At 55.1% G+C, this 14,949-nt stretch overlaps 1 protein-coding gene across 1 annotated transcript in view; it reads right to left on the bottom strand.

Moving 5' to 3' along the window:
• Positions 1–2,628: 2,628 nt before the first annotated feature.
• Positions 2,629–14,949, bottom strand: part of CTNNBL1 (catenin beta like 1) — a 162,817-nt gene continuing 150,496 nt past the window's right edge. The window contains exons 14-16 of the mRNA XM_043602403.1: positions 13,194–13,331; positions 12,874–12,946; positions 2,629–2,826 (exon numbers count right to left, since the gene is read on the bottom strand). Of these exons, the coding sequence (XP_043458338.1) occupies positions 2,738–2,826; positions 12,874–12,946; positions 13,194–13,331 (300 nt within the window). The 3' untranslated portion in view covers positions 2,629–2,737. The remainder of the gene's footprint in view (positions 2,827–12,873; positions 12,947–13,193; positions 13,332–14,949) is intronic.

Consider the following 14,949-nt stretch of genomic DNA (forward strand, 5'->3'; position numbering starts at 1 on the left):
CACCCCAGGAGCCAATGGGTTGGCCAGGTCAGTGATGAGGATCTTCACCTTGTCTTCATTCAAAGCTTTTCTTACTTTCCTTGGGTGGTGGGTTGTTAAAATCAGAAAGTAGAGGGTCAAGAGGGCTCCTCATCCCGTCTCCTTGACCCCTGCACCTCTGAACTATAACCGCTTCTGAATCCTAAGGGGTTATATACCTCTTGTTCCCCATAAGCCCTCCTGTCACCAGACTGATGGAGGGGGACCATGTCCCCATTTGTAAGGTGAAAGCAGGGGTTCAAACTTGCCGTTAGCAGAGGGACTTGTCTAACCAGACCTCAGGAGGCACCCCCCCCATACAGGAAGCAAGGGGGAGAGGAGCGACCGTAGGTGAAGCAGTGTGAGTGGCCCAGAGCCATACCCACCCTCCCTTCTTCTTAAAAAATTTTTTTTTAATGTTTGCTTATTTTTGAGAGAGAGGGAGAGAGAGAGAGAGAGAGAGAGAGAGAGAGAGAGAGAGAGAGAGAGAATGCGAGAGGGGGAGGGGCAGGGAGAGGGAGAAAGAATCCGAGGCACGCTCCAGGCTCTGAGCTGTCGGCACAGAGACCGATGTGGGGCTGGAACCCACGAACCACGAGATCACGATCCGAGCCGAAGTCGGACGCTTAACTGACTGAGCCCCCCAGGTTCCACCCCCTTCTATGCTGGCGGCTGATGTGCTTGTGGGAAACCTGGAGCTTCGGGAGAAGGCGGCTGGAAACTGCTGGACAGAACTGCTCTGGATGGACGACCAGGTAACCGCGGCTGCCCCCTGGGAAAGGGAGGCCCAGGGGTCATGAGATGGGAGAGGAGACTCTTCCCTGCAAAGCTTTTTGTTAGATTTGGAACTTCTGTACCACGTACGAGCAATACCTGGCTGAGAACAAACACAATTTGAGAAACAAAGGAAAGCTGAAGGACTAATGCTCCCTGAAGTACCATCCTTAGCTCAGAAAGCCCATGATTCTGTAGTTTATACCCGGACGTGCTCTATTCTCCGAATCCATCCCACCGCATGCCGCCAGCGGGATGAAGAGTGCCGTCCGTCAGTGATCGTGGTGGTCTCCCAGACAGAGCCCGGTGGCGGGGAGGGCACGGACTGCGGGCTCAGGCAGACCCTGCTCTGAACGTAGGTGCTGCTGCTCACTGGCCACAGGGTCCTGCACACGCTCCTCACCCTCTCTGGGACCTCGTCTCGGCCTCGGTAAACTGGGGATAACGACGTGGCCCACGGTAAGAGACCGGATGCGCAGCAAGTGGCACACAGCAGGTGTCCGATTCACGGTAGCCGCCCGCCACCGTTAGAGAGAAAGGAAATGAAAAGAACCCAGACGCCTGAACCCGACACGAGCCTGTAAGGTGAGTCCGGTTCTGCGCTAGGACCTGCGGTCGCCGCCCGCCATCTCTCAGGTGGGACGCCCGCCTCACGGTAAGGACGGACGCGCCGCGGGTCACCCCGCCAGGCTGGCGGGGGTCGTCTCGCTCGACGCTCTACCGCCTGCCCGGCGCCGTCTTATTCGGAGCCCTCTCAGGCGGCCGCCTGCAAGGGCGGCCGCGTTTCCCCTGGCACACGCCCGCTCTGGCCAGATGGTGGCGGCGGCCTGGAGCCCTGCTCTTGGGGTTCGGTGGGAAGCCAGAGCCGGGCCGCCTGGCCATCGGTGCTGGCCACAGGCCCCGGCAGGGTGTGCCGCCCTGGGCCGGACCCTCCGGTTTAGCGAAATACTGCTTTTCTGAGCTGGTTGTTCCCCCTCCTCCTCCTCCTCCCTCGTGAGGACTCTACTGTGTGACAGACTAAAACACGCCGACGGACCGCTGACTTCCGCAGAGGAGGCCGGTTTTCTCACAACCCCCGAGAAACGGGTGAAATGGCGATTCTGAAGCCCCAGCCGGGTGAGGAAGAACAAAAGGAGCCAGCATCGCTTAGATGGCTTCGTTCGTCCTCCCGGCGCCAGATGGGCAGAGCCGCCCCTACTGCACGGACGGAGGCAGGCAGAGTCGGGCATCCGAGCTGCCAAGGCCGCCGGCGGACCCGAGGCCTGTTTGCTCTCCGGAAGCGGTGCTCAGCCCGACGCGCCGAACGGCCCGGGAGCTTAAAACCACACCGGCACTTGGGCCACACCCGAGATCCTGATTCCCTTGTTCTGGGGTGGGGGTGGGGGGTGGGGGACGAGGACATTTGTTCAGGCTCCCCTCCCAACCGGTGGTGCTGGCGTGCGGCCGGGCTTCCAAAAGCTGCTGCAGGGGCTGTGCTCCCCGAGGCTGGCCCCACTGTGCCCCGGAAGCCTCCCCACGGGCGCTTCTGCACAAGCCACATGCCTGGCATTACCCGTCACTCTTCGTGTCAGGGTCGGCAGCACCACAGCGGTCCCTGGTCCATGCCCCCCCCCCCCTCCAGCTTCCCAGCTTCAGGCTGGCGGCCTCACGGCGGCCAAGCAGTCGCTTTATGCTGACCCGCTTTATCCCTGATCTGCTCTCCGAGCCTCAGTCCCCTCACTGGCAGAGTGAGGCCAACCACTGACCTTCCTCAGCTGTGTCCCATGACGGCTGCTGGAAAGTGCCGGGGGAACGGCACCGGCATACCGCTCTGCGACAAAAAATGCCAGCCAGGGCTACCAAAACTAGCTTTAATTCGTCCAAAAGTCACATTGAGCTGTGTAAAAACTTTCTGGGAGGGAGGCCCAGAGAGAGTCCATGCTGCCCCCATGGGGCCGAGGGGTCTCTAGAAGTTCTCCAGCAAGCCCAGGATGCGCTTTTGCTCGTTCTCCCGGAACTCTGGGCTCCGGCCGTCCCCGATGTTCTCCGCGTACTCTGGGGAGACAAAGGCGGCGTTAGGCATGGATCTGAGGGGTGCGCTCCGTCGTGGCTGGGCCCCTCCGCACCCCTCCCTAGGTCCCGGCTCCCGCCGAGGCACGTGCTGTTCTAATGCCTCTAACGGCCGCCACAGTGGCAGCTTGGCCAAACTCATCGGTCTTGCGTTTGAGGTGATGAGTGAACCCAAGTCACCTTTGCCGACTCCCGGTCCTCCCTGGCCGCACCCTTTACTCACTCACGCGGTCACTCAGTGCACAGGCAGCGGACGCCTGCGTGGCCAGCGTTTGTCAGAGCGTGGGCCCTGACCAGCGGCAGCACCATGGAGGAACTTGTCAGAAACGCAGATCTGGGGGCCGACCGAGACCTACTTGGTAGCCCCAGCAGAGTCCGTCTGAACAAGCTGTCCAGGTAATGATAACGCACACAAGCCTGAGAACCACGATTTGAGGCAATGGGGATAAAGTAATGATCAAAATACACGAAAATCTCTGCTCTCTAGTGGGGGAAACAGCCCACAAGTAAGCGACACAGGGTGGCTGTCAGAAGGCCTCACGGAGATTTGATCGGAGACCTGAAACAAATTCACGTGGGCACGTCTGGGAGCGAGCGGCAAAGAGGCTCCGAGCGGGGAGCTCACCCGGCCCGGTGGGGAGTGAGTGTGGAGGTCCCTGTGGCCGGAGCTCGGCACCGGGGACAGGAAGAGGCAGGCACAGGCCACAGGGCCTTGGGGGCCGCTGCAAGGACTCTGGCCTTCCCCCCCCTGCCGTAACCAGGGCTGTGGGAGGGCTGTAAGCAAAGGAGTGACGGCTCACTCCAGCTGCTGTGTGGGAGATGCCCTGAAGGGCACAAGGGCAGAAGGGGAGATGTGATTTGATGGTGGCTGGGACCAAGAAGGTCACAGAGGGGGTGAGAAGTCTTCCGATTTTACATGCATTCTGAAGGTGATCCAGCAGGACTCACAGACAGGCTGGAAGCGGGGTGCCACATCACCAAGAGGTATGACAGAGTAGTGAAGGATGAGGGGAGCAGGCGCTGCACCGAGGGGGGGGGGTCAAGGTACAGTCCCCGGACATGAGCTCAAACAGCTGGGGGTTTCAGGTAAATGGGCTGGTGGGACAAAGAAGGATCTCGAGGTGCGCCTCCCACGCCTCCGGTGGGAGAAAACAGCCAGTGCCAGAGAGGGCCCACCCCTGGGAGAGGTGGGTTTCAGTCAGAGCGGGAAGGCAAGGAAAATACTCCAAGAAGGAGGAAGATACAAGGATGACAGTGAGGACAGATGTCCAGAGAACACAATCAGAGCGTCAGGACAGGTCACCACGTGACCGACTTACCCGTTACCCCAGCTCTCTATTTCATGTTCAAAAGTATCCCCTCAAATTACACAGTCACCCTGGTTTTAGGAGGAGGGGGGCTACGAGGCAGAAACGATGTAGAACTTAGGGACTGGGGTGCGGGGCATGGATGGGCTTCCTGTAGTGACCCGGGTCCAGGAGCAGGGACACAGAATGTGGAGGAAGGGAGGACAGCACTCTTCTTGCCCGCAGACCCACGGCGGGGAGGGGGTGTGACGTGGTGGGCTGGGTTTGGACCCGTCTCTGGAGCACCATCCTAAGTGACCTTGGGGGTGTCCTCTGAAAATGTAGGGAAGGTACTTGGCAAATAACCGAAATTCGAGGCACACTCGTTCCTTCCCTGAGCCTCCTTGGCTCTAGCCAGCAATGTCACACGTGGAACCCCACGCGCCCCTGCAGGCCCATCTTAAGAGCCATCTCCTCTGCGAAGCCTGCCCGGTCATCTCTTCCTCCGGCTCCTGTCCTCAGGCCAGGGTCCCCATCACAGGCCTGACTTCTGGACCACCCTGCACTTGCTCTCCTCTCTCTCCAGCTGGGGAGTTCCAGGAAGGCAGAGGCGTGTGTGTGCCTTACTTTTAGCTAAACGCCCAGCAGAGTCTGCCGTCCGTGTGGTGCGGTAAAGCGGCTCTCAGAGCAGGTGGATCAGGGTGACGGCCTGCATCCCTGCCCCGCTCCCTGCTCCCCGGACTGGGCAGTTTCAGGTAGAATAGACAACTCTGGGCAAGAAGCTTTTACATAATAAAACATCTGCTGATCCAAATCAGACAAAGACTGGGGAGAGACAAGAGAGTGTGCAACCCCTCCCCTGCTCCCCCCCACTCCCCCCCGTGCTGGGGAATAATTCTGCTCCTGCCACTTCTTCATTTTTCCTCCTTCCTCTTTATTACTTTGGACATGTGCCGGAAAACGGGATTTGGGATTCAGACATGTGCCAGCTGTGTGTCTCCCCCTGGAAATCATCCTCTTCTGTTAGATGCATCCATCACCTCCACTAGCAAATGGTTGTGATGCCTTCTATTAAGGCCTCTTAAAGAGAGGGCTGGGGTGACGGGAGAGCAGGATCTGGGCTGCGGAGACGGCTACGGGGCTTTACATAAATGCTATCTCTTACTCACGTGTGAATGATCTAGTCGCTGCCCCAGGAGAGACAGAAGTGACCATTACAGCATTTAATACCCCCAGAGGCATGGTCTGGAAGCAGGAGTCTTAATGGATTGAACTAACACTTTGCTCTCCTAATGTATTCTCAGACCCAGGAGGGAGGGAAGTGGAGAAACAGTCTGACCCTTTGGGGCAGTGATTTTCCAAGTCAAGCCAGCTTCCCTGTAGGGACCTAATCTCTTTCTAGAGACCCACACGGTAAAGGAAACCAAAGTCTGTATCGGCGCCCTTGCTGATCGATACAGGCCTTGGAAAGCACAAGCCACCGCAGCGCACAGAGCACCCCTCAGACGGCCGGCCTCCCGTCACTCTCTGTGGGGAAGGACGAAACCACCGGAGTAGCTGTTCCCTAGAAACGGGTTGTGAACAGTGCAGGTGCAGCGTGTCTCCCACACAGCATGTGCCGGGCAAGGACGTCTGGCGGCTCGCCTGATCTTTGCGGCCATCCCGCAGGGAGAGAAGCCATCTCTGTTTGCAGACAAGGAAACTGAGGCGTGTTAGAGAACTGGGGCAACCGCCCCAAGTCCGGGACAGCAGGGAAGCTGAAATTCAACCCAAAACGTGTGTGAAAAAGGCACCTAAAAGAGCTGGGGGGAGCCAGTTCCCAAAGTGGCATCCTCTTACCTAAGCAACATCCCACCCTGCTGCTCCCCATCCTCTGGGGGGAACACTGCTCTGTGAGTACTCCAAAGCAGTCCAGCCCCACAGGGCTTCTGGCTACAAAGTCCTCCTAAGGGTACGTCTCTAGACGCCACGTCCTGTGGGAAAGGGCCTCACTGGCCCCAGATGTGGAGCGGGTCAGAATGTCAGAACTGCAGAGCTCTCAGAAATGTAGGACAACTCTGAAGGGCAGGTGACCAGCCAGGGTCCCACAGCAAGCCAGCCACAGAGCCAGGCCCGGAGCCAGGTCTGCCGAGGCCCTCATGTTCCTCCACTGCCACTGGCAGCCGGCACCAGCTGTGCCCTGCGCCCTCTGCCCCTTACCCCTACTCCTTCTTTGTTTCCAGAGGAGAATCCTATTTGGAGCAAATCTGGGTGGTGCCAGCTACCTCTGGTTATTATAGCTGCCGCAGCAGTTTATAAATATTGAACAGATTCCTCCCAGAGGTCTTGGGGAAGAGTTCTCTTTGCGTGTGTGTGTGTGTGTGTGTGTGTGTCTAAGAGGGGAAGAGTGAGTACGGGAAAAAGATGCTAGATGGAGGGGGAACTATGAGTGGCGGGAGAATGGGAGAGAAGAGGGTGAGTCGGCCGGGGAGAGTGAGAAAGAGGGTGCACACATCAACTCCATTCTCCACTTCCCCAGCATTTTCAAATGTTCTTATAATAAAGGCTTTGATGGAGCTCAAAAACAGGCAGCAGTGCTGAACGCATAAATATTAAAGCAAACTTCAGACAGCAGGTTTACTCTTCAGACATGGAATACAAGCTGTTCTGTTTATGTTAAGAGGGAGAGGGAGGGGCCTGGGCTGGCGGATGGGGATAAGTGTCTTCAGGACAGGGACCTGGGCCGTGCTCACAAGCCTGGTTCAGACCCCTGAACCCTAAGCTTTAACTGGTCATCTTTCAGGAGGAAGAGGGAAGGGGAGGGAAGAAGGATACCCAGAATATTTTCACACTGAAAACTCTGGAAGACACAGACATCACCACAGACGAGGACCTGGGAAAGGAAACTCCATGTCTAACACATTCCTTAATGACAACGATGAACTTGGAAGGTCTGATGCCACACTTCCCTAGGAGAAGAACACTTATCTGCAGCAACGGGACATCAGGGGTTTCATTAAAATGAAACCCATTTAAAGGAGAAAGAAACATATCCTTTGCTTATCATGTGAACAGGGTCATCTGGTTGGAAAAGTGCTCCCCGCCACCAGGCCCTGAGGAGTCTGGTCTGGGTGCTGGTCCACCGGCTTTCCTGCCTGCCCCCGAGTCCAGGCTGCTGCGAGCTCCAGGTCAAAGGATCAGGCCAAGGAAGTTGGAAGGAAGGAGCCTCCATTTGCTGAGCACGTACTCTGTCCCAGGCACCTGACTGTAGTTCAACTTCAGCCTTCCCGAGGGACAATAGTCACTTCAGGTTTGTTTTTCACAGAGAGGAAACAGGCTCAAACGTATTATCTACTAACTTACCCAAAGTTACACAGACAATCATGCCAGTCTGTGTGTCTCAGATCTATTTATCGCTGGAAGGGCTCACACACTGATGGCAACAGTAAAGGTAGCTAACGTTTATCAAGCACGTACTATGTGCCAGCCCCACGTCCGCACTGCGCGTACGGTACCTCTCCTGATCCACACAGAACCTTTTGAGGCAGGTTATCTCCATCTCACAGACGAAGGACTGTGGCTTGGAGAAAGTAAGTAGCTGCCGAAGGTTAAATGCAGGCCTCTCTCCAGGATTCTCTCCTGACTCCAAACGCCCTAGTGGTCATGGTAGCCATGACCTGGTACAAGTCACACCCACACCCACATGTCATCAAAAGAGAAATCCTGCCAGCTTCTGCAGTTTCCAAATCGCAGACAACGCTCAGGCTACCGAGAGCCCCAAATCAAATGGAAATACATACTTAGGAGCTTCTAGAGGAGATTTCAAGCCATAAAGAACAAAAGCAAATCAAAGGGCCAGGAGCCAATTTCTGAAAGCATTTTGAAGTCTTGGGCTCCGTCTTTCTGCCACCAATGAAAGAGTTTTTGAGTCAGGAATCCTCTGAGCTCTCCCCGGCACAGCAGCCCAGCAGCCACGTGGTCCTCCGGCAACTTTCATCAGTGACTATGACACTGAAGAGACTTGGCCCGCAGCTTCCAGGGTAACCCTCGGCACAAGTATTTATACTAAAAGGTACTTCCGGGTTACGGTTCCTAGGCCGCATCCAAGGAGCTGCCTGTGCGATGACGGACAGCCACATCTGCCCACAGAGGGCCTTCACGTGCTTCCACAAGCCACCTTCTTGGCCAGTCAGCTTCACAGGGACATAAAGTACAAGGGTGGCTGCCAGGGACTGGGGGGAGGAGAGTATGGGGAGTGAGGGTGTACAGAGTTTCAGTTTTGCAAGATGGAAATTAATTCTGCGGACAGACGGTGGTGATGGTCGCAATGGTAAACCTGACCAATACTTTACCACTACCACCAAAAAAAGAAAAAAAGTGCCTCCTCTGTGCAGCCTCTCTGGATCTTTAGGCTCCTTTTAAGGTGCAGCAGCATTAACTGTGCCTTCGCGATTCACATTCTGCTTTGTGTAGTGATTAGTTTCTTCACCTGTGATAGGACTGTGTGCCCCTGGGGAAAGGCCCTACTAAGGGTCTCATTCATCTCAGGAGCCCACCCAGTGCCCTGTGACGCCAAGCAGGTGCTCTATAAAGGCAGCCGCCCTAAATTTTCTTTTTAAAAGATGGTAAGACCGCATCAGGCAATCCACAACGTTAGAGGTTTTCTTTCTGCCAAATGGAAGACCGGCTGCGTATAGTTCTGAGTTTCGATCCAGTCTCCAACATCACTAGCGACTCGGGTAATGTCCCTTAACCTCCGTAAGCCTAGGTTTTCTTATCTGTAAAATGGAGACTGTAATCCTGCTTCCTAGGACAGTTGTGAGAACCAGAGAAGATACACGAAAAGCCCGGCACACAGGAGTACAGAGGACGTGCTTGGGGGCAACCACTCTACCTACTGTGGTCCTGGATTTCTGGAACAGCACAAAGAAGCCAGAAGCACTACCTCAGCGCGTGCCCCCAGTAAGCATTAACTGAGCCCCTGCTCTGCACTGGTCACGGGCCAGGCACAAGACGAAAGGCAGGAAGACTGTCACCGCCCAGGCAGAGTACATGGTGTGGCCTGCCCTTCTTCAGCAAGGAGACCATCATCTCCTATGTGGGCACCACAGTCCTCGGGCCCGGAACCGCTGCCAGCTCCAGGCAAGGCTGGACTTTGGGAGCGCCGAGTAAGCAGTCTGCAGAAAGAGGGACTTTAATGAGCCATCAATTATTCCCGGCTCTCTTGGCACCCCCAATAGAAAAGGAGGGAGGAAAATCATGAGAAAGGGACTGAGATACAAGGGGAAAAGTCCCCTGCTGGGCTTGCCTCATCAGCGTTTTCCTGAGACCTCAAGGGATACATCAGCTGTCATCCTGCCAGCAAAACTTAGGAAATATGTAGGCCATAAAATCAAAGAAAAAGCTTGCATCTAATTAGTATGTTAAAAAAAAGGAAGCAGCCCAAACTGAAAAACAAAATTAAAATCAAAGAGGACAGACTGATGAGCTGGTTTTCTCTATGAGGCTTTGTTTTGTTCATGCTTTTTGATGGAATGAAGGGTGGAGGAAGAAGGGGGAGGGAGTGAAGGCCTTTGAGGGAGGGCCTGAGAAGAGCCTAGCCGCCACTCTCCGTGGTAGCCTGACCCCTTTCCGACCTCAACACTACCCTGGGTGCTCTCCGGGGAGGCAGGCCACAGGGCTCAGGTCTAACACCCAACACCACAGGCCGGAGGGCTCCCCGAAGGGGGAGCGAGCCAGGGTGGGGGCACGCAGGTGGAACTGGGCTCAAGAATCCTTTACTCTTAACCTTCCATCTGGAGAGAACAGGGATTTGGTTTTCTCAAGTGGTCAGTGTCCTGTGAGAGCCTCTTTGACCTGGGCAGGGGCGCCCTAAGTATCCCCTCTCTATTCCTTACACAAGCACCGATGTCCTGTCTTCCCCCTGGGCCTCTGCTTTCTCTGCCTGGGATGTGCCTTTCCCTCTAGGACACGGTCCCAGTCCTGGGGAGGAGCCTGTCCCTCCTGTGGGATTCCACAGTAAGGCCTGGGACTCCAGTACTGCTCCTTACCACCCCGTTAGCACACCGTTCGCAACTTCAACTAGCACTTATCACGTTATAATTAGTTTCCCGTAGCTCTCCCCACCAGACTGTGAACGCCTCAAAGACGCAGCCCTTGCTTATTCTTTGCACCTCTAGTCCTGAACACAGAGCCCGGCACCCAGCAGCGCCAGCCGAGTAGCTGTTGGAGCGTGTGTTTCATTCGGCTTGAATTATGGCTGGTCACCTATGCGTCTACGTTCCCTCGAAGACTATAAACTCCATGAGGGCAGGTGCTCTGTGACATGGCAGCAGAGTATCTAGCACCCTGCTTAGCCTTGAGGAAAGTGTCGGCAAACATTAGCCAAATGAAATGTGCCCCGGGGTAGGGCTGAATTCGATTGTATGTAAAATATTCACTGGGTTCCCATAGCGTGCCCCACATTGCTCTGGGTGCTGAGGAGACCCGGTGAACGGGCCAGACAGTGTCTCTACGGGCCAGACAATGTCTCTACGTCACAGAGCTTCCATTTTAACATATGAGACACACGAAGCGAGTAAACAAAGACATAAATAAAAACAATTACAGACTGTGATAAGGGCTAGGGAGGAAATAAACTGGGTGCTCTGATGGGAAGGAACAGATGGAGAGGACGGCTCGGATTCAAGATGGCGTGGGGAGGCAGCCCAATTTGGCCCCCCCCACCCCCAGCGGGGCTGGGCCACGGAGGGAGGACCGAGGGCTGGCCTGGGGCTGTGGCGGAAGAAAGCAACAGAGGAGAGGACCAAGGGTGGCGGAAGTGAAAGTGGCATCTGTGCAGGCCGCTCAATCAGCGAAACTCCACTCGGCACCCTGTGCGTACACGAGGCCTCGGGGGCTGGACTTGGATCCCAGGGAGGCAGAGGCTGGCTCGCGAGGCTGGCCACTCCGGATAACCTCAGGTATACGTGTTAGGGTTTCACAAAGAAAAACACCCACCTACTACGTGTCAGTACCCGTTAAAAACACCTTTTCTTCCTCAGAAGGTCCCTGTTTTGATTACAGGGATGGAGGTGCAGGGAGGAGCCTAAGCGTAAGAGAGGAGAGCGGAGAGCAATAAAAAGTTCTAATTGAACAAGTGGGCGTTAAAAGTAAATGCCATTTAAAAGCTAGAGCTGCAAATCACCACAGCTACACCTTAGGGAGGAGGCGGCGGGACATGCTGAGCAGTAATTCATGCGAACGAGACACTGAGCAGGAGCACCCGGGATGCCACTGTGGAAGGCAGGATGCTGGGCTCGGTTCACGAACGGCTTTTCCTCTTTCTCTGGGAGAGAAAACAATAGATTCCAATACCTCAAATTCTCCACCTGCAAAGTAGACACGATGGCCCCATGGGGCGGCTGGGCTAAACATGGGGTTTCCAGCTCCCACATCTGAGTCGTCCTCGTCTCAGCCTCCAAGACCCAGCTCGATGCCACTTTCACAAGACTTCCGTCGGACTTGAGCCAGGCCTCACTTACAATAATGACGATGACAATTATCATCACCGTATTTCATAATACTCATAACAGCTGACATTTACAGAGGACTTACTGAGGGTCAGACATTTTCAGTCTATCATCTTTTTTAATCTTCTCACCCATCCTATGAGGTCACAGAGCAACTGGGTATCTCACCTGAGGTAACACAGTAGGGAAGAGAGCCAGGATTCAGTTCCGGGAGCCGGATCCCAGAGACCATGGCTCCTAACTTCTCTTCACTTTATTACATGTACCATTTATCCTCACCTTTCATCTCCCACCTGTAATGGGAGTTATAGGCCACCACAGGCAACACCCTTGAGTAAATCTAGCCTAATCCCTCACCTTGGAAATGGGCAGAACGAGGGCCGGAGAGGGAAAGTAAAAATCTGCCCGCAGCTACCAGCCCATCCGGGCTCTCCCTGAACTCTGTCGTTATCAGTTCCTCGAAGCCCGATACGGGCCTCTACTGCCATGTGTGTAAGTCGGGGCTAAGTGGCCGGCGGGCGCGGCTGCCCCCGAGTCCAGTTCGGGTACCCTTGTGATTGGGAACCTGCCCACCAAAGGAGGCCTGGGGAGCCACTCCGGCTGAGCGAGGTCCCAAAGATGGAAGAGCATCGGAGGCACTGACTCCCTGGGGTAGGTGAGGGAAGGAGGGACGCTCACCTGACAAGAGCACTATCTGAGAGCCGAGCGCTAGACCGGACACGGTCACGTCGTATCTCCTGAGCCTTTGCAAAATTTCTTCTAAGTCACATTCGCACAGCTGGGGAAGGCAGAGCCAAGGCTGGCAGGCAGCTATGCTCTTTCTGCTCCCCCACAGTACCTAAGCCTCACATCCTTCTGTCTTGCCTAATTCCGGGTATTTCCTGTTACTTCCTTGTTTTCTTTCTCCCAAGAAAGCAATTTCCTTCCACGGCACGCAGTTTGGAAGTGGGAGTTTTTGTTTCGTGTTTTGTCTTATTTCCTTTTAATTTTTAACAAATGTTTCTAAGCACTGCTGTCTCTGATTTGTGAAGCGTCTTTTAAATCCTGGAAGTGAAGGGTCAGAGGCACAGAACGCGCAGGCTAGTCTTCGGTATCCTGACAAAGACGACCTGGACACACGGGGAACACGACGGCACACCTAAGCCTGCAGTGCCGACAATGCTGTGCACCAAAATCCAGGGGTAACGACAGAGACTCAAGAAGTAAGCATCACCTAGTTCTCCCAGAGCCCCAGACACAAGCAGCACCCAACTCACCCTTGATGATGTGCCTGACGATCTTGATGGAGCTCCCTCGCATGTTCAGGATCTGGTGAACCCTCTGGCGAATCTATGAGGAAGGGGAAGAGAGGGGAGAGAAAGGAAAAGCACCGTTTGTCCCTGCAGACGCCGGCATACATGGTGTAGCCAGTAAGCACCTCACGCCCACCCCTGAAGAAGAGGGCCCCCCCGCCCCGCCCCAGGGAGTACAGGGAGCCAAGGAGAGTGAATCGGCTTCTTTCTTGGAGTCTCTGCCCCGGGAGGGGGCCAGGAGGGAGGCAGGCTCAGCCAGGCCCGGGCACGGCAGGCCCTCCTACCTGGGGCACACTGGCGTTGCAGATCTCCGCCATGATGTAGCAGATGTGCTGAAGGACAAAGAGCCCCGCGTCCAAGCGCCGGAGGTAGAACTCGTCCTCCGTGTCGTTGTCTATGATCTCCCCACGCCGGACCATGTCCTGGAAATGAATGAGCGTTTGGGAATAAAAGCCGGACGGTGAACAGGGAGAGACGGCAGGCTTGTAACATACAAACGAGCAACGGCAACAACAGAAGACCATTCTGCCTCGGACGTGTCTCCTCCTCCTCCCCCACTATATCCTAAAGTACCCTTCTTATGTCTTCATTTTTAATGGACTGGAGGCCCAGGGGGTCAGGTTAAAGCCCAGTATTTCCTGTGCAGTGAGTCAAGGCCAAAATGATCTCATCCACATATTCAGCCTTACAAACAAACAAACAAACAAACAAGCTGACGGGGACACAAATCTCAGCTGTGTATCTGCTTCCACTCATTCTTTCCTTTGTGGTTCCGGCCTCCGCAAATCACCCCCAGAAGATGTACAGAACTCTCTTTCCCTTCCCAGTCAGGTGAAACTCGGGAGGAGAGGCCCTTTCTCCACAACTCCGTCTTGCTACCCCGGTGACACTGATGTCACAGGCACCCCCCTCACGTGCACGTCCCTCACGCCGCGCCAGTAGCCAAACGCTGCCGCCCCTTCCGCTCCGCTCACGAGTGGGCACTCCCCCAGGCCAAGTCCCAACGAGTGACAGGAGTCTCTTTCCTCACCCGTGGCAACCCCAGACCTAGCAGATTCGCGGTCCCCAAATCTATTCCTCTCCAGTGGATATTTTTTTTCTCTTTTTTGAACAGCTTTATTGAGATACAACGCACAACCCATACAATCTGCCCATTTAAAGTGTACAATCTGCTGGCTTTCAGTATATTCAGAGCTGTGCAACCATCGCAATTGCTGCGGGACATTTTCATCACCACCGCCCCCAAGCTCCCCAACTGGTGGATTATTAACACCTCTGCCCACAGAGTTCCTCTCCCCACCTCAGGGCCTTTGCCGTCTTCCTTCCCTGGGATTCCTGGCTATCTCTGAAGCCAGCACTGTCTTACGCGCCCTCTACCACAAAGCCTTTCCTGATTATTCGAGGCTAGCCACTGCTCCTCTCCGAGTTCCCGAGAGCACCTCAACACGCGCCTCCCTGACACGACCTCTTCTCACACATCACGCTCACGCTCATTTGCACCATCACCTCCCTCTGTTGGTAACTCCCACCTGCAGCTCCCTCCGTCTCATGAGGGTGGACCATGAACTCTGGGAAAGCAGGGACTGAATTCTGTCTTCACGTCCCCGCTCGGTAAACATCCACGCGGTGAATGAAAGGGAAAAGACATCTCTGTTTTGGGCTGTCAGCTCTCAGGAGTAAGAACTGGGCGAGGGACTCATTCTGCGCGACTGGCGGACTGGCTTGAGAAGACAGGTGCTTGATACATGCTTTTGATGACAACAATCCATTTCTTAATTCCGTCAGTAGTTTTATGGCCATAGTTCCCTCTGACAACTCAGGCTCCTGTCACTGACAGAAGCCCTTGGGACCCCGCTTTCCACTCTCCCAAACTTGAAGGACTTACCACTTGGTTATCAATCTCCAACAAGATCCTTCAGAGACTATTTAGACGCAGATAATGCACTCCTTTATTTGCCCAAGGGGCCGGCCTGTAGCAACACAAGGCTACTTTTCATCTCGCTCCTAAAGGCCTCTGTCTGAGGCAAAGGAGGGCTATGC

Source organism: Prionailurus bengalensis, chromosome A3, assembly GCF_016509475.1.
Source record: "Prionailurus bengalensis isolate Pbe53 chromosome A3, Fcat_Pben_1.1_paternal_pri, whole genome shotgun sequence".
Classification (NCBI taxonomy): domain Eukaryota; kingdom Metazoa; phylum Chordata; class Mammalia; order Carnivora; family Felidae; genus Prionailurus; species Prionailurus bengalensis.